This window comes from Saccopteryx leptura, chromosome 3 (genome assembly GCF_036850995.1).
Source record: "Saccopteryx leptura isolate mSacLep1 chromosome 3, mSacLep1_pri_phased_curated, whole genome shotgun sequence".
In the NCBI taxonomy this organism is placed as follows: Eukaryota; Metazoa; Chordata; class Mammalia; order Chiroptera; family Emballonuridae; genus Saccopteryx; species Saccopteryx leptura.
Genome location: NC_089505.1, coordinates 73,298,749 through 73,324,063, shown reverse-complemented (window position 1 = coordinate 73,324,063; position 25,315 = coordinate 73,298,749). Strand labels below are relative to the sequence as shown.

Sequence of the window (25,315 nt, the reverse complement as noted above, 5' to 3'; positions counted from 1 at the left end):
CCACCCATGCATTCAGTGGTGGATTCCTGCGTGAGCCCCGAAGGACAATGGAACCCACTACCCTGGCACATCAGATGACACTCCACATCACTGAGCTTCCGGTCAGGACTCCACCATCACAGGTCCCCTTTCTTGCTGCTGCCCTGAGCCAGCAGTCTTGGCTCTCTTAATCCGCCATCCACAACTGCCCCAGGCGGGCCCAAGTTACTGGAACACCCTGAACTTTTTCATACTGGCTTTGCAAAGGCTGTCCCATCCCCTTGTTCCAGGAGACCCCTGTCCCCAGGCTTGCAGACTCCTGCATCCAGATTTCTCCATGGGGGCCTTCAAGGCCATAGGTCCCCACTGAGCTCACTTGCCGCAAACCAGCACGGCTCCTAAGAATGGTGTGGAATTAAGGAAACAGAGTTATTAAAAAAGATGAGACCTGGAGGACTCTTCAAATGCTGATGGCAATATCCGAGTGCCCCATAGCTCCAGTTTGCTTTATTATATGGCCATATGCAAATCAAAGAAGTCTACTTGTTACATAGTTACACATCTGAGGCTAAAACAAGAACTCTTCCAAGGCATAAACAGGAATCCCCCCACCATGCATAAGTGAAATCAACCAACATCTGAACAAAGAGTCAGAGGAAGGGCATGTAAATTGCTTCCAGCAACTTAGCAGCAAGTGAAGTGGGTGCAAATACTCAGCATATGGAGGTGGAGGGGGGGAGAACTTAGCCTTTTGCTAAGCCTCGAATCTACAAAGGTTTTTCGCCATTTATGGTCCACAACATATCCCCATTTTCTTTTTTATTTTTAATTTGTGTGCTGAGATTTGCACTCATCTGATTTCCTATTTTCCCAGATTCTAATTTGGAGGCAGACAAAAAATACAGAATAAACACAAAATTAATATAGCCAATGCTAACAGATACCCAAACAAGTATTCTAATACATTACAGGGATTAAAGCCTTTAAGCAAATTCTTAGACAATGTAATAAGAATCTATAAAAGAGTAATGTCTTTCACATGTTCACCAAGTCCAAGTTGGCACCAACACCATTCCAAATCCCTGAAAATGCAACCCAACCCCAGTTCAGTCCATTAGGAGCTGTTACAAGGAGCAGGAGTCCAGGAAAAGTCCACATGGCACTGAAATTGTTGTCATATTTCTATACTTTGCAGCTGGCGTCCAAGTCCCAATGACCACTGCTTCTAGCTGGTAATGATTCAGGTAGACTGGAAAAACCATCTGCAGCATGTGTGGAGATGGAGCTTCTATTCTCCTCAGCCTGGAGAGATGAGACCAGGGTGCTTTTCCCTGGAGCTTTGTAACCGTGGCATGGTGAAGAGAACCTTGGGATACACTATGCTAGGTGGCAGAGGTAAATTTGCAACAGAAGTTTGCAAAAAGGAGAAAGAGCTCTAAATTAGGAGTAGGTCCCAGCCTAAAATATGAATGGGGCATTGAGGCAAGAGGAATAAAGGAGATACTATATATTAAACAAAGCAGCAAAAAATAGGACTATCAACACTCACAACAGAGATCTTCGAGGGATGAATAAAAACCCAAATATTCAGACAGGGCATAGTAAATGGTCCTTGTGTCCATAAGAAATGAGATCAGTTTACCTGCTACTTGGAAGAAATACCCTAGGCTTGTCCACGTGAGATGGGGACCAATGGCCCTGGACACCTTTAGCCTTCAGTGGCAAGTCCCAGCAAGCTTGGCAAGGTTAGGTCACAGGTGGCTCGAGCAGGGCTGAAAGAGACTGAACCCTCCTCTAAAGGAGCAAGGGGGCAGCTTACCTTCCAGTGGCCCTTTTTCCCCAAAGTAAAGGCATGACCCTGGTGGGGGCCAAGAAGCCTGGCAGGCATTAGCTTAATGACCTTCCTTTCCACTATTGAAGCAGGGCCCCAATGGAGTCCTATGAGGCCCCTTCAGGGCGTTGGAGCCTTTAACGGCGTACGCCAAGAGCTGGAATTTCACCTGATCTCTTTTGGGCTTTTTCTGCCTGTTAGTCATTATAGACCTTAAAAGCCATGCTCAGAAGATCTCCGTGAGGGGTTTGAGGATCCCCATCCACCTATATAAACCTTTTCTGTATATCTGGAGCTATTTGGAAAAAGACAAAACAGTGTTATTAGCTGGATCAAATAAAAGAGGGTAGAAGTTTGCAGTAGAAAAAGATTTGGTGTCTCCTGTTCATCAGCATTCAAAATAATTTTTTTTTAATTAAATCAATGAGCTTTTTTTTTATTATTTTTTTTTTATTCATTTTAGAGAGGAGAGAGAGGGGAAGAGAGAGAGACAGAGAGAGAGGAGAGAGAGATAGGGGGGAGGAGCTGGAAGCATCAACTCCCATATGTGCCTTGACCAGGCAAGCCCAGGGTTTCGAACCGGCGACCTCAGCATTTCCAGGTCGACGCTTTATCCACTGCGCCACCACAGGTCAGGCTCAAAAGAAATTTTTTAAAGATAAGGTAGATTTGCAGGAGTTCCAGGATATGACTCAATATATATATATATATATGGGTTTTTTTTGGGTTTTTTTTTTTTGTATTTTTGTATTTTTCTGAAGCTGGAAACGGGGAGAGACAGTCAGACAGACTCCTGCATGCGCCCGACCAGGATCCACCCAGCACGCCCACCAGGGGGCAACGCTCTGCCCACGAGGGGGCGATGCTCTGCCCCTCCAGGGCGTCGCTCTGTTGCAACCAGAGCCACTCCATCACCTGAGGCAGAGGCCACAGAGCCATCCCCAGCGCCTGGGCCATCTTTGCTCCAATGGAGCCTCAGCTGCGGGAGAGGAAGAGAGACAGAGAGGAAGGAGAGGGGGAGGGGTGGAGAAGCAGATGGGCGCCTCTCCTGTGTGCCCTAGCCGGGAATCGAACCCGGGACTTCTGCACGCCAGGCCGACGCTCTACCACTGAGCCCCTTTTATATTTTTTAAAATTGACCTTAAATATTTGCTGGGTACACTTTAATAATACCTTGACTTTAAAGATTGTAAGAAATACCCATAATTCAAAAGGTTTGACAAAATATAGTAAATGCTTTTCCTACATATGTAGGAGCATTATCAGTTTTAATCAGTTTAGGAAGTCCAGTAACAGAAAATGCATACAAACAATGAGCTGTAACATGTTTAGCAGCCTCTCCTGTTCTGGCAGAGGCTACTATAAATCCAGAATAAGTATCCACTGTAACATGGATTAAGTAGAAAAAGATTTGGCGTCTCCTGTTCATCATCATTCCGAGTGTTTGCCAAATGAAGGTATATGAGTAACATCCATTTGCCAAAGTTGTCCTGATAGGAGTCCTCCAGGGTTAACTCCAAACCAAGGGACAGATTGTAGTATAGGACACCTTGGATAGGATTTAACAATCTGCCGTGCTGCTTCCCAAGAAAGTTGAAACTGTTTACGTAGGGCTGCAGCGTTCTGCTGATGAATAGTATGAGACTGAATTGCTTGACCTGTCATGGTTGCTCCAATAATTTTCTTTTGGGGTAGTGTGATCAACAAGGGCATTCCCTTGTGCTAATGCTCCAGGGAGCATGGAGTGAGCTTGATTATGTCCTATAAAACATGGATCTCTATGTTGACATATAATTCTTTGAAGAAGGAGAAATTGCCAAAATAGTTTATCAGCAGTTGTCCCTAAGACATCAGTCTCTATAGTGGAAACAACCATAAGTAAATATTTGCTTTCTGTATACAGACTAAAGGAGGAACATGGCAAATGCTAAAAAGCCATGATAATGGCATGTAATTCTACTCTTTGAGCTGATTTCAAGGTGAATTAGTTTAGTATAAACTTGTCCATCAATTATTAAGCCATCTGTTCCTGAGCCGGACCCATCAGTAAAGACTGTAGGTGCTTCAGGAATGGGCTCATTAACAATTGTTTTTAGGAAATACAAAGGTAGTAATTAATGAAAATTGAACTATTTTATCAGCTGGGTAGTGAGAATCAATATGGCCTGTAAAATTTGCAAAAGCGATTTGCCATTTAGTGGAAGTTTCCCAGAGCCATTGTTGTTGATCCTTTGAAAAAAACAACAATAATTTGAGGCTCAAAACCTATAAACTGTAAGTCACCTACGTCCCTTGATAATCAAGGAGGCGACAAGATCAAAATATGGAGATAAAACTTTCTTAGGAGTAATAACTAAATGAATCCATTCAATAGGACCTGAAGCTTGCCACAATAGTCCCGTTGGAGTGTAACTCGAGGGACAAATTAGTAAGGCAATCGATTCTTCAGGATTTATGCGTTTTAGTTGTGCTTGCTGCAAGGCCTTTTCTACAAGCTTTAAAGCTTGCTGTCCCACAGCTCTAAGTAACCGAGGAGAAGCTGGTTCAGCTGAGCCTCTAAGAATATCAAAAAGTGGTTTCAGTTACCCAGTAGTTAATTTCAAGGAAGGTCTAAGCCAATTAATATCTCCTAATAATTTCTGGAAATCATTTAAAGTTTGTAAATGATCTCTTCTGATTTCTAATTTTTGTGGACGAATTTGTTATCCCTCAATAATTTGTCCTAAATAAGAAAAAGATAAAGATTGCTGTACCTTTTCAGGAGCTATATAAAGTCCTGATTCTTTCAAAGAATATTCTAGTTACAAAATGGTCAGCACAGTGTCTTTATCTGGATGAGCAATAAGAATATCATCCATATAATGAATTATATACACTTTAGGGTGCTGCCTTCATACTGGAGATAGCTTGAGCAACATATTTTGGACACAAGGTAGGACTGTTAGCCATACCTTGAGGCAAAACTCTCCACTGGTATTGCTCCATTGGAGCCTGGAAATTAAGTGAAATAATACTGAATGCAAAAACGCTTGCAATCATGAAGGCTTAAAGGAATAGTAAAAAAACAATCCTTCAAGTCGATAATTACAAGGTGAAAATTCCATGGAATGGCAGTAGGAGAAGGGAGTCCTAGCTGGAGAGGACCCATAATTTCCAAAGTCTTATTTATTGCTCTCAAATCTTGTAATAGCCTCCAGTTTCCTGATTTCTTTTTAATGATAAATATAGGCACATTCATGCACTATTAGATGGTTCAATGTGCCCAAGCTGTAGCTGCTCTTGTACCAATCTAGCAGCTGCCTTAAGTTTCTCCTGAGAAAGGGGCCATTGGTCTACCCATACAGGATTATTGGGGTAGCAGGAGTTACCAAGGCCCCTATGCTAAATTTTGATATCCTAAACCACGCCTTATGGTATTGGGTGCCACTTCTATGGGGGTGAGAATTCCCCGCAGTTCTTTTCCTAATCCTTTAGTGGGAAAAAATTCCTGATTAAGCAGTTGAGTATTGACTACTGTTAGGACTGACAAGCAACACTCCTATAGTTTTCAAAACATTTCTACCCACAAATTAACTGGCAATCCAGGGAGCACATAAGGCTGAAAAAGTCCCGAATGACCTTCTTTATCTTCCTATTGTAAAAAACTAGAGCTTTGTTGAAGGAATTTACTCTGCTCTATACCTTGTAATTCTGTGGCTGCTGCATAAGTGGGCCAGGAAGGAGGCCAGTGTAGCTTAGCAATAACAGATACATTAGCCCCAGTATCTAAAAGTCCTTTAAATTTACTCCCTTGTGGTGTTAGTTTCATTTCAGGGTGTTCCTGACCTATCGTTTTAATCCAGTAGGCAAAATCAGAGGAGCGAAATCCTCGATTTTCTCGGGGTCACTTTTGCAGGGTTTGGCCCTGTCTTAAAAGAGGTAAAAGGAGCCTGACCAGGCGGTGGTGCAGTGGATAGAGCGTCGGACTGGAATGCAGAGGACCCAGGTTCGAGACCCCGAGGTCACCAGCTTGAGCACGGGCTCATCTGGTTTGAGCAAAGCTCACCAGCTTGGACCCAAGGTCGCTGGCTTGAGCAAAGGGTTACTCGGTCTGCTGAAGGCCCGTGGTCAAGGCACATATGAGAAAGCAATCAATGAACAACTAAGGTGTTACAACGCGCAACGAAAAACTAATGATTGATGCTTCTCATATCTCCGTTCCTGTCTGTCTGTCCCTGTCTATCCCTACCTCTGACTCTCTGGAAAAAAAAAAAAAAGAGGTAAAAGGATTAATTGAGCAATTTTCATGTCAGGGAAGATAGTGACTATATTCCTCAAAGTGTGAGCCATTACTTTAATTTCTCCTGTATGATCCGAGTCTATTACTCCAGGAAGGACAAAATATTCTCTCATAAACTATTGAATATTTCTGCCTAACAAGAGTCCTACTGTGTTACTGGGAAGTGGCCCCAGAATTCCAGTGGGTATAACTTGAGGTCCCATCTCTGGAGTTAATATGAATTGGGAGAGGGGACTGAGGTCCAGTCCTGCACTGTCTGTTGTTTCCTGGGATAGTTGGGCAATGTTTGGCCTGCTGGAATCAGAGTTTGCTGAGAAAACACCGACATCGCCCCTGTTGTTTGATGGGGCCAAGGAGGGCCCCACTGTCCGTTTCCCTGCCCTCCGGTAGTATATTTAGTCCTACACTTATTCACCCAATGTTTCCCTTTCCTACAAAATGGGCAGAGGTCTGGAGCCTTAAGGGCTGGCTGTCCTTGAGGGAGAGGTCGAGACTGATATCTGGGGGGAGCAGGCAGTTTCTAGCAAAATGCCCCAATCCCCGCATTGGAAACAGTATCCACGGGCAAAAGTACTTCCCTGTCCTTCCTTCTTTCATTTGTTCTGCCCTTTATCAAAGTATCGTCCTGGAAATCTTGCCTTAACATCTGTGGCAAAAGCAAGACCTTGCATGTATGAAGGCCCAATATCGGCGCATATTCTGAGATAGTCTTCTATATCTCCTTTCTTACAGTGAGGCCGAAGTGCAGCCTGACAAGCAGAATTAGTATTTTCATAGGCTAATTGTTTTATTGAAATCTTTCCCACATTTTTTTTTAATGAGAATCATCAATCATTAGTTATTCGTTGTGACACCTTAGTTGCTCATCGACTGCTTTCCCATACATGCCTCGACCGTGGGGCCACAGCAGACTGAGTAACCCCTTGCCTGAGCCAGCGACCCTGGGTCCAAGCTGGTGAGCCCTGCTCAAACCAGATGAGCCTGCGCTCAAGCTGGCCACCTTGGGGTCTCGAACCTGGGTCCTCCACATCCCAGTCCGACACTCCATCCACTGCGCCACCACCCAGTCAGGCTCTTTCCCACATTTTTATCTAATACTATTCTTTCGACTGCTTGAATTAGCTGTGAGACAAATTCTTGAAATGATTTATTAGGGCCCTCCTTAATTTTGCTCAATTCCTTTGTTTTGCCTACCTGAGAGTATAACCTTACACATAAACAAGACAATTTACGCACAAAAAAACACAAGTATAACATATAACTTTGATTAATCTTAATACTTGAATTGCTATTTGGCTTCTAACTCTGAACACACTTCACAATGCACTAACCAAATTAGTAAGTCTTAAGGATCTACATTCTATTATATTTAAATTTTTTGTTTTTTGGGGTTTTTTGTTTTGTTTTCTTCTTGTTTGTTTGTTTTTGTTTTTTTCTACAGAGCCAGAGAGAGAGCCAGAGAGAGGGATAGACAGTAACAGACATACAGGAACGGAGAGATGAGAAGCATCAATCATTAGTTTTTCGTTGCGCGTTGCAACACCTTAGTTGTTCATTGATTGCTTTCTCATATGTACCTTGACCGCGGGCCTTCAGCAGACCAAGTAACCCCTTGCTCGAGCCAGTGACCTTGGGTTCAAGCTGGTGAGCTTTTGCTCAAACCATATGAGCCTGCGCTCAAGCTGGCAATCCTGGGGTCTCGAACCTAGGTCCTCTGCCTCCCAGTCTGACACTCTATCCACTGCGCCACCGCCTGGCCAGGCTTTTGTTTTCTTCTGAAACTGGAAACGGGGAGGCAGTCAGACAGACTCCCTCATGCGCCCGACTGGGATCCACCCGGCACGCCCACCAGGGGGCGATGCTCTGCCCATCCGGGGCGTCGCTCTGTCGCGACCAGAGCCAGTCTAGTGCCTGAGGCAGAGTCCATGAAGCCATCCCCAGCGCCCGGGCCATCTTTGCTCCAATGGAGCCTTGGCTGCGGGAGGGGAAGAGAGAGACAGAGAGGAAGGAGAGGGGGAGGGGTGGAGAAGCAGATGGGCGCTTCTCCTGTGTGCCCTGGCCTGGAATCGAACCCGGGACTTCCACACACCAGGCCGATACACTACCACTGTCTATTTAAATTTAAATGAGCGCTCCTTACATGTTCTAAAATCATTTTATTTTTTCTAAATATTAGAACCAGCATTTCCAATTTTTACATGCAAAAGAAAAGAACTTAATTCAGGCCTTAAAAACAGACACTTTTTAGACAACATTAAACAAAGACTAAACAGAAACAAGAATTAGATGAACCAGACAAACCAGAGAGAAACCCGGGACTTCAGAGCACAACCAGATTAGAAAGCTGCCTGCCTGATTTTAGTCAGTGCATTTTCAGACAGAGGGACTGAAGGATGGGACTAAACAAATTCTCCCTGAGAAAATTTGCTCTTGGCAGCTGCTGGGATATTTTCTATAGTCAGATGCAACACAGGTCCCCTGCCTCAATTTCCAGGCAAAGAGTAAGAAAGAAACAAAATGATAGTTCAGAAGATTGTAGTTAGAACATTAAAGGATATCAGACCATAACAGGAAAAGCTGTAACTTGCCTAATACCTGAGTCTCCTATCCATTCTCAAATTCTGTGGTCACTTGAACCAGCGGCTCAGGTTCACTATGCTGAGATTTCTCCCCTACCTCAACAGCCCCTTCATAAAAGTCTGACTTCCACAGCAAATAATCACCCCTGGAGAGACAAGCATGAGCAGTTGCCTTCCAGTCATTTGAGGGAAGAGCCTTTGCACTAATACTATCTAATAAACCAAGTGAAAAAGGGGCAGTAGGCCCATACTGAACACAAGCAAGTTTAAGCTCTTTCAGAGCTCTAAAAGGTACAGGTTCATGTTCTCGCACTAGTCTCCCTGTATAGTCCTGTCTTTCTACAACAGGAAAACAGATAAAGCTATTTATTGTTTCCCCTATATTTTGAGCCTGGTCTATAGATTGTTGGAGAGGGGATTTCCCAGATTTTGAACTATAGATTCCGGAATCAGTTCGATGAAGGTACGGACAAGCAGAGGGTTGAACATAGGAAGGAGCCGAGGGCAGTGGAGGCCCTGCAGCTAAGGCAGCCATAGCCGCGAAATTTTTATCCCCCGAGTCATCCTCAGACTCCAAGTTATTTTCGTATTCACATCCCTCTGTTTCCAGCTCACCCTGATACAGTTCAGACAATGATTTGTCCTCATACGGAAACATTTCTATGAAAAAGTCTCTTATTTTTTACCCTGTCTCATAATTTTTTACTCTCAATTATACTTTCCCAAAAAACTTTCTTTACTCACTGTGTGCACTTCACTTGGGGAGTTCCGTCACCTGCCTTCAGTTTAGTTTCCTCGTACTCAAGTCTCTGTTCCGGCGCCACTTCCCGCGGACCAGCACGGCTCCTAAGAATGGTGCAGAAGTAAGGAAATAGACTTATTAAGAAAAAAAGGATGGGATTGGGAGGACTCTTCAAATGCTGATGCAATATCTGAGTGCCCCATAGCCCCAGTTTGCTTTATTATATAGCCATATGCAAATCAAGGAAGTCCTTGATACAAAGTTACACATCCAGGCTAAAACAGGAACTCTCCCAAGGCATAAACAGAAATCCACCCACTGTGCATAAGTGAAATCAACCAACATCTGAAGTAAGAGTAAGAGGAAGGGCATATAAATTGCTTTCAGCAACTTAGCAGCAAGTGAAGTGGGTGCAAATACTAAGCATCATAGCCAATACAGAGGGGGAGGGGGGAGAACTTAGCCTTTTGCTAAGCCTCAAGTCTACAAAGGCTTTTTGCCATTTACCGTCCACAACACTCACTCTCTTTCCTTCATGTCCCTCCTCCCCCAGCTTCTCACTGTCAACCCAGTCACTGGTCCCGACCCACGGTCGTCTGTGCCACCTCCCAAGCTTGTCAGTCTCCATCCCTGTCCCTTCTGTTCCCTGACGCCTGACTTGGCCTGTCTCCACTCTATCGCTGTGGTGGGCTCAGCCCCTGTCCTCTCTCCCTGGACCCTCACCCAGCCTCTTCTTTGGCCTCCAGTCTTTTATTTACAGTCTGTCCCCCTCATGGCCCCAGAAGGGTCTTCCTGCATCCAGAGTGGACCACCCCTCCCCTGTTCAAATGCCTCCCTGGCTCCCCATGTGAGCCCTCCCCCCAACAGAGTCTGTGGTCAGCCAGAGTTGGGTGACGGGGGCCTCTGGCCACCCTCCTGAATCTTCCCCAGCCCACTGCCCACCTGCTGGCTCACCCACACCCCAGGGGGAGGCGTCCTCTGCCTCATTTTGCCAGTGCGGGCTGGAGTAGCAGCAGAGCAGCCATCAGGGCTGTGCTGCTACTCCAAGGCAAGGCCCAGGCCTTCGTGAGGGGGCAGAGGACAGGAGGCTGAGGAAAGAGAGGACTGGGACCTGTCTGGAGAGGGAGAGAAAGGCCTGCCTGGTACTGGCTGCGTGGCCTTGGGCGGACTGCTGGCCTCGCTGTGCCTCAGGCCTCTCATCCATAATGGGGACAGTCATTATGTCTACCTCCCAAGGTTGTCACAAAAATTAAATGAGTGAATATGAAGAAAGAGCTTGGAACAGTGCCTGGCACATAGGAAGGTTACGTTTTATTTTATATTTGGACAGATTTTTTTTTAAATTTTTTTTTATTATTATTTTTTATTTATTTATTTTTATTCATTTTTAGAGAGGAGAGAGACAGAGAGGGAGAGAGAGGAGAGAGAGACAGAGAGAGAGAAGGGGGGAGGAGCTGGAAGCATCAACTCCCATATGTGCCTTGACCAGGCAAGCCCAGGGTTTCGAACCGGCGACCTCAGCATTTCCAGGTCGACGCTTTATCCACTGCGCCACCACAGGTCAGGCTGGACAGATTTTTTTATTTTTATATTTTGTCACAGAATCAGAGAGAAGGACAGATAGATAGGAAAGGAGAGAGACAAGAAGCATCAATTCTTCATTGTGACACTTTAGTTGTTCATTGATTGCTTTCCCATATGTGCCTTGACCAGGAGCTACAGCAGAACGAGTAACCCCTTGCTCAAGCCAGCGACCTTAGACTCAAGCTGGTGAGCCTATCTCAAACCAGATGAGCCTGTGCTTAAGCTGGTGACCTTAGGGTTTCGAACTTGGGTTCTCGGTGTCCCAGTCTGATGCCCTATCCACTGCGCCACCACCTGTCAGGCTGGACAGATCTTTCTTATGCTTCTTTCTCAATTTGTTTATTTCTCTGCTTTCTCTAATAGTCTGAGTTCTGTGGAGGTGACAGGACTCTTAGCTAATTTATTGGCAGCACCTATCCCTTAGTGCTCATTAAATAATACAGTAGCTTAAAATTTAAGCCTTAAATAAATCCAACTTTTGAATGAATTATCAGATAGATAATAAAATATAAATTTCATTGTGAAACTCCACAGCCACTGTAAGGTTTTATCCTAGTGAATGTTCCAATGATTTTGCTTTTTTATTTCTTTCATAATAATTTTGTTAGTTGCTATCAAATTTTGGGGCTTGACTGACCTGTGGTGGCACAGTGGATAAAATATCAGTCTTGGGTGTAGAGGACCCAAGTTCGAAACCTCAAGGTCAGTGGCTTGAGCGCCGGCTACTGTGGCTTGAATGTGATCTCACCAGCTTGAGTGCGGTGTCTCTGATTTGAGTGTGGGATCATAGACATGACCCCATGGTCACTGGCTTGAAGCCCAAGGTTGCTGGCTTGAGCCCAAGGTCACTGGCTGGAGCAAGGGGTCACTGACTTGGCTGGAGCCACCCCGGTCAAGACACACATGAGAAAGCAATCAATAAACAACTAAGGTGCTACAATGAAGAATTGATGCTTCTCATCTCTCTCCGTGTTGGTCTATCCCTATCTGTTCCTCTCTTTCTGTCTCTCTCGCTTAAAAAAAAAAAAAGTATCTTAATTGGTGCACTTTAAAGATGGAAGAAAATATAAGTACCAAAACCTAGAGCTGGGTACTACATTTGTAGTATCACAGTTTGTAAAACTTCTGTGCGTGCATACACACACAACAAGGAAAAGATGCAGATCTGTGAATTCAGTTATCTGCTCCATTAGGAAACATATATTATGATTTTCTTTGTGTATCATCAACTATGTGTTTATAATGCTATTTTCATAGGCTTCTGTTTCTTACTAGCACAAGTAGTTCATCTGTTCCCATTTCTTGCTTTGGTTTACCTGCTCAATGGCTGAAGACGTGGCCACGCCAATTGCAGGACAACCCTCATTCCTAGGAACTTGCCCTGAGCAGATTCTAGAAGTTCCACTCCAAGCTGTCAGAGTACCCTGAAGTCTGAGGTCTGGTATCTGTCAGCCAGTGCTGCTGAAAACAGCTCTGAGGGAGCAATGCAGGCACAACAGGTACCTAGATAAAGATGCCGTATCCTGGGCCAGCAGACCTGCAGAACCACAGCTTAGTGTGGAGCCCTCATCCCCAAGGGATCTGCATGCTTATTAAAGCTGAACTGTCCCCACCAAGGAGTCTATTAGATCAACTGAGGAGTTTTAAGAAATAACATTACCCCCTGATCAGGTGGTTGTGCAGTGGATAGAGAATCGGACTGGGACGCAGAGGACGCAGGTTCAAAACCCTGAGGTCTCCAGCTTGAACGAGGGCTCACCAGCTTGAGCACAGGGCCACTGCTTGAGTATGGGATTATAGACATGATCCACAGTCACTGGCTTGAGCCCAAAGGTTGCTGGCTTGAGCAAGGGGTCACTCACTCTGCTGGAGCTCTCCAGTCAAGGCACATATGAGAAAGCAATCAGTGAACAACTAACATGCACAATGAATAATTGATACTTCTCATCTCTTCCTTTCTGTCTGTCCCTATCTGTCCCTCTCTCTGTCTCTGTGACAATAAAAAAAAAAAAAGAGCATTACCTGCATCCTCCCCCTAGCATTGGATCACTGCCCTAGGGAAAGCAGCGTTGTTTTAATGAGCTGCTCCAGATGATTGTAAGGTGAGCCCAGAGAGTAGCAGGAGAGTTCTCAGGATGCACTTGTGAGAGTGGGGAGCAGGGACGGTCAGGGGAGGTGACAGGGTGTTTGTTGTGTTGGGTTTGGGCGTTCAGGAGAGCAGCGCCCGTTCTCATTGCTGTGGGAATGTGTGGACGTCTGAGGGACGACAGACAGGTGAAGACAGAAAATAATACCATGTGGTCTCCCTGTAGGAGCTCATTTTTTCTGGCTATCCAGTGAGGACGGACAGAGAACATGGCCTTCAACATTTCCAGGTCCTTCTGTCTGTGACTGTGGTGGAAGTGGATAGAGGGCTGTGTGGACACCTGTGGTGGCACATTCTCCAAATGCAGACTTGACTCCTGAACATATTGTCACCTGAGAGAAGAGGCCAGAGCTGGCTCAGATGCAGGACAGAATGGCTGCTTCTCAGGTAAAAACAATATCCCAGGTCAGAGGCTGTACCTGCTTTTTCTCTTAACATCCCCAGATTTAGAACCTGCAAGCTTTAATTCTCTACTTCAGTTGTTCCTACGTAGTGAGGTTATTTTCAGGTACTTTTTTTTTTGTTTACTTATGGTCGTGAAGGTCAGCACTTTAGAATACTCTCCCTTGTCCCAGGGCCTTCTGTGCATTCTCTCCATCCAGGCTCCTTGAGCACAGGAACAATTTTAGCCTATAATTAATGACCTTCAACTATGGAAAACATCCCCTCTGTGACAGATCAACCTGGGAGGGCACCATGTCCACCATCCCTGTGGGGATGGTCAGAGGCTCGGGCATCAGTGAAGAAGGGAGTGTAGGCTTTAGGTTCATGTGGCTGCAGTGTCACCTCTGTGGGACAGGATTAAGGAACTGCACCTTCTCCGGGTCAGAATAGCTCAGAAAGTTTTGACAAAGAAGAGTTAGAAGAGACTTGCTTACCAGATTAGTGAGAAAGACTTATGTTTAAAAATACTATTAGAGTTCAGAACATGGGAGTTATGTGTAAATTGACATTTGCAAACATTGATGTTTTCTTGTACAGTAAATCCCCAAGTTACAAACATCCCACTTGTACTTACAAATACAGTGTCATAAGGGCTATTGGTAGTCAACTGCTGTTGGACATCAATGAAAATAATATCATAGAGTTACTTGACTCCCATGGCAAAAAACTAACCAGGGAAGACCTTATGGAATGACAGCAGCAGATGACAACATTTAGGGAAGAAAACAAGGACCTAGGAACTCCAGAACAGAAAATCTTTTCTTTTCTTTTTTGTTTTTTGTATTTTTCTGAAGTCCGAAGTGGGGAGGCAGAGAGACAGACTCCTGCATGTGCCCGACCGGGATCCACCTGCCATGCCCATTAGGAGGCAATGCTACCCATCTGGGGCGTTGTTCCATTGCAACCGTAGCCATTCTAGCACCTGAGGTGGAGGCCATGGAGCTGTCCTCAGCTCCCGGGCCAGCTTTGCTCCAGTGGAGCCTTGGTTGCAGGAGGGAAAGAGAGAGATAGAGAGAAAGGGGAGGGGGAAGGGTGGAGAAGCAGATGGAAGCTTCTCCTGTGTGCCCTGACTGGGAAGCAAACTGGGGACTTCCACACGTTGGGCCGATGCTCTACCACTCAGCCAATTGTCCAGGGCCGAAAATCTTTTCTACAGAGGAGTTAGCTGATGCTTTTCTTCTCATTGAAGCAGGAATGGCAAAGTCAGAGGAGCAGGATCCTGACACAGGGAAGTTCACCAAAATTTACAGTTACCAAAGGCCTCAGATGCTATTGGGCCATTTACGATGGAAAAAAGAAAGAAAAGAAGAAAGAAAAGCTCTGTACAAAAACACTCCTGTATGCCGACTTCAAGAAACTGAATCCAGCAGCAGAACCAAACCCTGAGTCTCTAACCCCAGTCCCATCCTCTCCAACAAGTCTATCATCTTCCACATCATCCAGGATTGTTTAGGTTGTAGTTGAAAATGTTTAAGTATTTCTATGCACAGAAAAGTAGAAATAAATACTCTGTTAAGACAAATCTAAGTTGCATTTAATAGGTACCTGTTCCAACTGATATACAAATTCAACTTAAGAATAAACCTGCACTGTCTCGTTCGTAACCCAGGGACTGCCTGTAATCAGATTTAGATATGATTTTCTTATTTATTTTTGCTGGTAGTGTCACAGCAGTGATGGTGTGTTTTTCATTATGCCTCAGTCACCTGATGCCCACTGTCCCAGTGCACCTGATACTCACTTGGCTGAGATAATCTCTTCACTATAGAGCTGATTGTTTCCCCTTTATCATCAGCAAGGGTCTAGTAGGGATTTATGGAGAGATTTGCAAAAACTGGCACATTTCATCTGGAAAGTCACCTTTTTATTTTAGTTTTCTTTGCTTTGGAAAATAAAGGCCCTACTTCTACTTCATAGAGATCATTGGCTGTTGACGTGCAGACTTGAAACAGTCAGGCATTGCTCCTGAAAATTTTCGTTACATTCCACACTCATATCACAGACATACTCTTTATCACATTGTATTTTCAAGGAAGTTCACAAGAATCATATTATGAACGTATGTTCATGTCAGTTAAATTTCTAAGATACAGCTCTCCATAAATGGTACCAAAAATTTTCAAAGAATGAATAGACTAAGATACAATAGCTCTTATTCTGTTATTTTGTGTGTTCCTCTCCCTGTTCTGTTTATAAAACAAGAGTATCATGTGGAAAAAAATTGATCAGATTTACAGAATTGCAAAATAATATTACATAAATACAATGAACAACTAAGGTGTTGCAACAGGCACTGAAAAACTAGAGATTGATGCATCTCATCTCTCTCCGTTCCTGTCTGTCCCTGTCTATCCCTCTCTGACTCACTCTCTGTCTGTAAAAAATAAACAAATAAATAATAATAATATTATATAAAGCTATTGAACTCAAATTTTACTCATAAAATTCATACAACTCGCCTGACCTGTGGTGGCGCAGTGGATAAAGCACCAACCTGGAAATGCTGAGGTCGCCGGTTCGAAACCCTGGGCTTGCCTCGTCAAGGCACATGTGGGAGTTGATGCTTCCAGCTCCTCCCCCCTTCTCTCTCTCTGTCTCTCCTCTCTCTCTCTCTCTCTCTCTCTCTCTCTCTCTCTCTGTCTCTCCCTCTCCTCTCTAAAATGAATAAATAAAAAATTAAAAAAAAAATTCATACAACTCCTCATCACTGTCAAAACTCCCATCCATTAGCTTGTCCTCATCTGTGTCTGATGACGAATCACTGTAACAAGTGCGAAACAATGAACACAAAGACAAGTGTGAAGAAGCGGGAAATGCAAGTAAAAAAATCTACAGCCACTGTATAAGACGCACTCAGTTTTGCCTGACCAGGCTGGGATGCGGAGGACCCAGGTTCAAAACCCCAAGGTCGCCAGTTTGAGCACGGGCTCATCTGGTTTGAGTGCAAGCTTACCAGCTTGAGCCCAAGGTCGCTGGCTTGAGTGAGGGGTCACTCAGTCTGCTGTAGCCCCCCCCCACCACCACCCCTGGTCAAGGCACATATGAGAAAGTAATCAATGAACAACTAAGGTGCTGCAACAAAGAACTGATGCGTCTTATCTCTTTCCCTTCCTGTCTGTCTGGCCTTCTCTGTCCCTCTCTCTGTCTCTCTCTCTCTCTCTCTCTCTCTCACACACACACACACACACACACACACACACACACACACACACACACACACAAAGACGCATCCAGTTTTAGACCCCAGATTTTTTGTAAAAGGATGCATCTTATACACGGGAAATATGGTATGTGTGTGCATCAAATGGGAATGTTATTTGAGCTCTTCTTTCTCCTTACCTGCTTAAGTTGTTTCCATTCTTCTCAGTTACAAAAACTCTCAGAAACTTTCATGAGGGTTCCTTGTGCATGTTGGTATGTGTTTCTTCTGAAAAATTCCAGATGAAGTTTGGAGTAAAATTCAAGGTCTACCCTTTGCCAGATGTTCCATAAAATATTCTCTCTCTCTCTCTGCCGCGACCCACGTGACGAGTCTATTCCAGAGTCTTGAGCGGGAATGGTACGAAATTGAATGACAAATAGACTTAAAGACATATACAGGGTGGGTTCAGGAGGATGCCAGAGCTCCTTGCCAGCAGTTACTCCTGCCCTGGCCGACCCACAAAAATATGGCTGCCCCCAGAAAACATCCTTCTTTATTTACTGGATGAGGTGGACCATTAGCAATTCAATCACATTTCCAAGGCAACACAAGAATTCCACCAGGTGCAGAAAACCCCCCACCAATACTTAACATAGACAACCTTAGTAACTTCCTTCCAGTCCTTCCAGGGAACATGGGAGGTAGGATGAGTACTGAAGCACAGCCCTTTTGCAACTCAATCAGGCAGGTGAGGTGGGGGGTTGGGCAGAATGTCAGCTTACAGTCAGCTTCGTCCCCAAAATCCAAACTGCAAAGTACCCTGTTGATTTTTCAGTCCCCAACATCTCTCTTTCTTTTCCAAGTTGAGAGGAGGGAAGATAGAGAGACAGACTCCTGCATGCTTCTGAGCAGAATGCCCCAGCACCCCCATCTGGGGCCGATACTCAGTACCAGGCTATTTAGCACCTGAGGCTGAGGCTGGGACCAAGGAGCTATCCTTGGGGGCCGGGCCACGCTTGAACCAATCAAGCCACTGGCTGTGGGAGGGGAAAAGCGAGAAAGAGGGGAGAAGGAAGGGGGAGAAGCAGGTGGTCGCTTCTCCTGTGTACCCCGACCAGGAATCAAACCTGGGATGTCCATATGCTGGGCCAATGCTCGCTCTACTGAGCCACCAGCCAGGGCTCAAAATATTTTCATTACAGGAAGAATAATCTTGCTTTTAGATTACTTATGTGCATTATAAATTAATACGTACAAAACTCTTAGAATGATATTTAGTACAGAGTAAATTTACCAATAGGATTGTGGTCCCTATGCTTCCTGTTCTATGAGAACTGTAAATTCCACAAAAGTCTTTCAGCTCAAAGTCACATATGACTCTCCCTGTCATTTCTTTCTCTGTGCTCTTCAGAAGTATAGCATTGGCCTCAGTAGTAAAAAGCTTGTTAAGCTTGTGAATCACAGACCCCATTTCAAAACTCCTGAATGGGAATCTGCATTTTTATAAAACTCCAGTTCATTGGCATAAACATTAAAATTGAAGAAGTACTTACCCTTCAAACTCACCATGACTATCCCAGCTGAGAATTGCACACATTGATCCTGAGTGATAAAAATACAACACTTAAAAATCCTTGTGGCCCTGGCCGGTTGGCTCAGCGGTAGAGCGTCGGCCTGGCGTGCGGGGGACCCCGGTTCGATTCCCGGCCAGGGCACACAGGAGGAGCACCCATTTGCTTCTCCACCCCCCCCCCCTTCCTCTCTGTCTCTCTCTTCCCCTCCCGCAGCCAAGGCTCCATTGGAGCAAAGATGGCCCGGGCGCTGGGGATGGCTCCTTGGCCTCTGCCCCAGGCGCTAGAGTGGCTCTGGTCGCGGCAGAGCGACGCCCCGGAGGGGCAGAGCATCGCCCCCTGGTGGGCAGAGCGTCGCCCCTGGTGGGCGTGCCGGGTGGATCCCCGTCGGGCGCATGCGGGAGTCTGTCTGACTGTCTCTCCCCGTTTCCAGCTTCAGAAAAATACAAAAAAAAAAAAAAAATCCTTGTGGCTGGCCTGACCTGTGATAGCACAGTGGATAGTGTGTCAACCAGGGACGCTGAGGTTGCTGGTTCAAAACCCTGGGGTTGCCTGGTCAAGGCACATACAGGAAGCAACTACTGAGTCGATGCTTCCCAGTTCTCCTCCCACTTTCTCTCTCTCTCTTTGTCTCTCCTCTCTCTAAAATTCCATAAATAAAACTTTTAAAAGAAATAAAGAAAAGGGGCTCCGGCCAGTTGGCTCAGCAGTAGAGTGTCGGCCCAGCGTGTGGAAGTCCCAGGTTTGATTCCTGTTCACAGGAGAAGTGCCCATCTGCTTCTCCACCTTTCCCTCTCCCCCTTCTCCTTCTCTCTTTCTCTCCCCCTCCTACAGCCATGTCCCTAGTTGTTCAAGTAACTTGGCCCTGGGCACTGAGGATAGCTACATGGCCTTGCCTCAAGCACTGAAATAGCTTGGTTGCCGAGCAATGGAGTAGCAGCCCCAGATGGGCAGAGCATCACCCTGTAGGGGCTTGCTGAGTGGATCCTAGTCGAGGCACATGCGGGAGTCTGTCTCTCTGCTTCCCTGCTTCTCACTTAATAAAAAGAAGAAAAAAAGAAAATACATTAAAGAGTATTACTGGGTCAAAATGATCTTTCTGGATAATCCAGGATACTCTCCTAGTTCAAAATCATTTCTCCTAACACTTTTCATGTTGGGAGACATCATGAACTCTGCCCCCTGGTAAATATGTCTTTTTTTTCAGGGACTGTTGACGTTCAGGGATGTGGCTGTAGAGTTCTCTCAGGAGGAGTGGGAATGCCTGGACCCGGGTTGGCGAAAACTGTACACAGATGTGATGTTGGAGAACTACAGGAACCTGGTCTCCCTGGGTGAGGATGACTTCCTTCCAGAGCTTCTCCTCCACCCACAGGGTTTTGTGTCCTTCATTAGGAGAACGTCCCTGAGGGTTTCTGCTTTGGATGGTCGACTTTCAGACTTTCTTGTTCTAAAGGAACAAACTAGGGGTTTCTGGTATAGACAAAAAAGACTTGGTGAAGTACATGAAATAGGAACTCAGTATTTGGAAACTTTACAAATTGTCTAGAATAATCAAGGAGCTACCAGAAAATAGTAATTTTGAAATGTCATTTTCTAGAATATTATAGTATTCTGCCATGTCATTTCATCTGAACACAAACTGGATTCGTAATGAAAGACTATCAAAACTCATGTTGTTCTTTCTAATAAACAGGTCTTGCTGTCCCTAACCCGGTCCTGGTAACCATTTTAGATGGAATGAAGGAGCCCTGGGGTGTGAAGGGGAAAAAGACAATGACCTTTCACCCAGGTAGGTGGGATGAGGAGGCAGGTGACACAGGTGAGAGATCTAAAGGTCACGGAGGAGGGCAGACCTTACAGTGTGGTTGGGAAGCTGCTGCAGTGGAAAGGGCTGTGAGAGGCCCAGGTGTATCCCTGTTGTCATAGAGGGACAGCTGGTCTCCAACACGTCCTGTGCTCCTGCGTCCTCTCAGGACTCTGCTTTTGCTCCAGTGACCTCCATCATCACATTAGCAGTGGGGGCGGGGTCCTCCCCTTGGACTGTGAGGGTCACGGTGGTCTGTTTTCCATTGCTGTGGGGACCTGGGAAAACCTCGGTATGTAGCTGAGGGATTAAGTATTAAGCCTTATTTTTTAAAAATGTTTTTATTGATTTTAGGGAGAGATGGAGGGAGAGAGTGAAACATCAGCTTGTTCCACTTACCCATGTATTCATTGGTTCATTTTTATATGTGACCTGACCAGGGATTGATCCTGCAACCTTGGAGTTTTGGGACAATACTCAAACCTACTTAGGGGAAGCAGAGACAGACTTGCATGTGTGCCCCAACCAGATCCACCTGGGAAGCCCACTCGGGGGCGATTCTCTGCTCATCTGGGGCATTTCTCTGTTGCTCAGCATCTGAGTTCTTCTTTTTGTCTGAGGCAAGCCTGTGGAGCCATCCTCAGCACCTGGGGCCAACTCACTCCAGTCGAGCCATAGCTACAGGAGGGGTAAGAGAATGAGAGAGAGGGGGGCAAGGGCTGGAGAAACAGGTGGTCACTTCTCCTGTGAGACCTGACCGAGAATCGAACCTGGGACTTCCACACACTGGGCCGAACCTCTACCACTGAACCAGCCAGCCAGGGCCTACATTTATGATATATGTTAACCTGCCTTGACACATGGTTATCACCCAGAGTTTATAGTTTATCTTAGGGTTTGCTGCTAGGTTGTACATTCTATGGGTTTGGAAAAATTAGTGGCAACATGCATTTACCATTATAGTATCACATGGGCTAGCTTCTTTACCCTAAATATTCTCTCTCCTCTGCCTATTCATTTCTTTCTCCTCTAAACTTTGCAACCATTGATCTTTTTACTGTTTTTTTTCATTTTGCCTTTTCTAGAATGTCAGGTAGTCATTATCATATAGTATGTACCCTTTTCAGATTGAACTCTTTATTTTTTTACCTAGAGAGAGGGACAGACAGACAGGAAGGGAGAGACATGAGAAGCATCAACTGGTAGTTGTAGCAATTTAGTTGCTCATTGATTGCTTTCTCATATGTGCCTTGACCAAGGGGCTCAAGCCAGTGACCATGGGGTCATGTCTATGATGCCATGCTTGAGCCAGCGACCCTGCTCTCAAGCCAGGGACCTTGGAGTTTTGAACCTGGGTCCTCAGCATCCCAGGTCAGTGCTCTCTCTACTGTACCACCGCCTGGTCAGGATCAGATTGGATTCTTTCACTTAATTCTATGTATCTAGGTTTCCATCTTGTCTTTTCATGGCTTGATATATTCTTTATAGTGCTGAATAATATTCCACTGCATGTTCCAGTCCACTTACCCATTGATCTGTTGACAGACATCTTTATTGCTTTCAGTTTTTGGAAATTATAAAAAAAAAGCTGCTGTAAATAGCCACTTGTAGGCTTCTTTTGTGGATAAAAGTTTTTAGCTCTTTGGTTCAATACTAAGGAGCACAATTACTGGATCACATGGTAAGTGTATGTTTGGTTTTATAAGAGCCCCCAAACTTTCCTGCCACATGGCCATAGCATTTTGCATTCCCACCAGCAATGAATGAGAGTTCTGTTTGGATCAGAGAGCAACAAGTATCCTGTGATTTCACTTATATGCAGAATCTAATGAACAGAATAAACTAACAAAAAAGAATCAGACTCATAGATACGAAAAAAAAAGTGAGAGAGTTCCGGTTGCTCCATATCCACAGCAGCATTTGCTGTCGTCAGTGTTCTGGATTCTGGCCTTTCCCTCAGGGGTGCATTGTTTCTGGAATGTGCTGTTTGTTTAGTTTTCATTGTTTTCTCTTTTTTTTGTGTAACAGGACAGAGAGGGGGACAGATAGTGACAGACAGACAGGAAGGGATAGAGATGAGAAGCATCAATTATTCATTGCAGCACCTTAGTTGTTCATTGATTGCTTTCTCATATGTGCCTTGACTGGGGACTACAGCAGACCAAGTAACCCCTTGCTCAAGCCAGCGACCTTGGGCTCAAGCCTGTGAGCCTTGCTCAAACCAAATAAACCTTCACTCAAGCTGGCAACCTCAGGGTCTCGAATCTGGGTCCTCCACATCCCAGTCTGACGCTCTATCCACTGCGCCACTGCCTGTTCAGGCTAATTTTCATTGTTTTCATGTGCTTTTCCCTGATGATATAAAATGTGGAGCGTCTGTTTACATACCTGCTTTCCATCTATGTATCTTTTCTAGTGCGCTGTCTGTTAAGGTGTTTAGCCCATTCTTCAGCCAGGTTGTTTCTTTTGTCACTGTTGAGTTTGAAGTCTTCTTTGCATGTATCATGTTATGTAGTTGTAGGTTTTGTCTTATTTTCTACCTTTTTTTTCTAGATTTGGCTTTTATTTGTGTGTGTGTGTGTGTGTGTGTGTGTGTGTGTGTGTGTGTGACAGAGACAGAGAGAGGGACAGATAGAGACAGATAGACTAGACAGACAGGAAGGGAAAGATGAGAAGCATCAATTCTTTGTTGTGGTACCTTAGTTGTTCACTGGTACCACAGATTGCTTTCTTATATGCACCTTGACTGGGAAGCTGCAGCAGAGCAAGTGATCCCTTGCTCAAGCCAGCGACCTTGGGCTCAAGCTAGTGAGCCCACACTCAATCCAGATGAACCTGCGTTCAAGCCAGCAACCTCGAGGTTTCAAACCTGGATCCTCTATGCCCCAGTCTGACACTTTATCCACTGCGCCACTGCCTGGTCATTCAAATATTTTCTACTTTTAAGATGGTTATTTTCAATTCTTTATCAGGTAACTAATCTGTCTCCATTAATGTAGTGTCCATTTTTGTAGATTTATTTTGTTTTTATAGTTTGACATTATTTTTCTGTGTCTCTGAATGCCTTAATATCTTTTGTTGAGGTTTGGGAATTGTAAACAACCAGGCTTGATTAGCTTGCTTTCTTCAGGAGAACACGATAACAGTCAACAATGCTAGAAATTCTAATTCCTAGCAAATCTGTCTGGGGATATATATTCTCTGTTCTTTGTGTATATAAGTTCCCAGTTTAAAATGTTACCTGTATTGCCCTGGCCGGATGTCTCAGTTGGTTTGAGCCCCATCCCCAAATTCCAAGGTTGCTGTTTCTATCTCCAGTTAATGCACATACAGGAACAGATTTATGTTCCTGTTTCTCTCTCTTCCTTCCTCTCTCTTTAAAATCAAAGAAATTTAAAAATATTAAAACATTAATATGTTTCTTCTTTAGAGCCCAAGGTATCTTTCTAACCTTGATATGTCTTCAGTACTGCAGTCTCTGTGTGTTTGAACAAAGTGTTACTCACTTTTTTTAGTAGTCAGTACAGTGCATTCACCATGAGCTGCCATTCTCTTAGCACTCTATGTCATGCAGAACAGAAACAGGTCCCTCAAGAAGCTGTAAAAGTGAGATCATTGAAGGTAGTGAGTACCTTTATCACTGTCTCTCCAGAGAAGATACTCAGAATTGGGAGTTTTCTTATGTTACTGCTGTTGTGTGCAAGGGAGAGTGAACAGCTCTTGGCAGCAAATGTAAGCAGCTTTTCTTTATTGTTTGATGTGACTCTTATGCATTTTTACCTTTCTTGGGCATGCTGTGAACTAATACCTTGTTTCTGAAATACTCAGAAAGGTAACTGGGTCCTCAGTTGCTGGTAAGTTCATGTCACTGTGGAGGAGCAAAGCTTTGCTTCTTACTTTCTGCCATCAAATTAAAGTCCTGTGATTTGTATTAATTTTGTACATTGGAAAAGTATATTCACCTGAGTTTTATAAGTGCGATCACTTATTTGGTGTCTTTCAGCTATGTCCTCTGAAGACAACCAGGCCTTGTTTCAAAAGCCAGGAATAGAAGATTCATTTTATAAAATAATACAGGTAAGATATGGAAGGTATGGCTTTACGAATGTACATTTGATGAAACACTGAAATGGGAATGGAAATGTGAAGAGTTGATGTTAACATGGACAGAAGCAAACTGGTGCAGTTACTCATAATGAATACTTATTACCCGAAGAGGTGAAAGATACTACATATCGTGAGAAAACTGCCACTTTAACTTAATTCTGTTTGTAGAATAACGTGTCTCTAAAAAGAATAAAATATCTTAAGATATTTTATCTTGAGAGAGGGAGAGAGCCTGACCAGGTGGTGGTACAGTGGATAGAGTGTCAGACTGGGATGTGGAGGACCCAGGTTTGAGCCCCCGAGGTTGCCAGCTTGAGCACAGGCTTATCTGGTTTGAGCAAGGCTCACCAGTTTGAGCCCAAGGTTGCTGGCTTGAGCAAGGGGTCACTCAGTCTGCTGTAGCCCCCCAGTCAAGGCACATATGAGAAATCAATCAATGAACAACTAAGGAGCTGTAATGAAGAATTGATGTTTCTCATCTCTCTCCCTTCCTGTCTGTCTTTTCCTATCTGTCCCTCTCTCTGACTCTCTCATATGTGCCTTGGCCAGGAAAGTCCAGGGTTTCGAATTAGCAACCTCAGTGTTCCAGGTTGACGCTTTATCCTCTGTGCCACTGCTGATCAGGCAATATAAAGATTTTTTAAGAGAATGTATTCTTGGAAAAGAAATGTGGAAAATCTCAGGAATCACTGGATCTCTGGTGTGAATAATCATTTGAATTATTCAAAATGTCGAGTGGGATTAAATTTTTACTCATTTATTTCTTTTTACTTTGGTTTTTCCTTTTTTTTTTTAAATGAGAGGAGGGGAAATGGAGAGACAGACTTTTGCACAGGCCCAACTGGGATCTACGCAGCAAGCCCCATACTGGGTGTGCTCTGCCCATCTAGGGACGTTGCTTGGCAACTGAGCTATTTTTAACAGAGTCTTCACAGAGCCATCCTCAGCACCCAGGGCCAACTACCACAAATGAAGCCATGTCTGTGGGAGGAGAAGAGAGGGGAGAAAAGGGAGGGGTGAGAAGCAGATGGTTGCTTCTCCTGTGTGCTCTGACCAGGAATCGACCCCAGGACATCCACATACCAGGCAGATGCTCTACCACTG

General features: G+C 44.7%; 1 protein-coding gene across 1 annotated transcript in view; it reads left to right on the top strand.

Moving 5' to 3' along the window:
* The window catches only part of LOC136399233 (zinc finger protein 420-like), a 34,550-nt gene that overhangs the window by 4,141 nt on the left and 5,094 nt on the right, over positions 1-25,315 (top strand). The window contains exons 2-5 of the mRNA XM_066374230.1: positions 13,307-13,527; positions 19,505-19,631; positions 19,994-20,089; positions 24,108-24,181. Coding sequence (XP_066230327.1) covers positions 13,501-13,527; positions 19,505-19,631; positions 19,994-20,089; positions 24,108-24,181 — 324 coding nt within the window. The 5' untranslated portion in view covers positions 13,307-13,500. The remainder of the gene's footprint in view (positions 1-13,306; positions 13,528-19,504; positions 19,632-19,993; positions 20,090-24,107; positions 24,182-25,315) is intronic.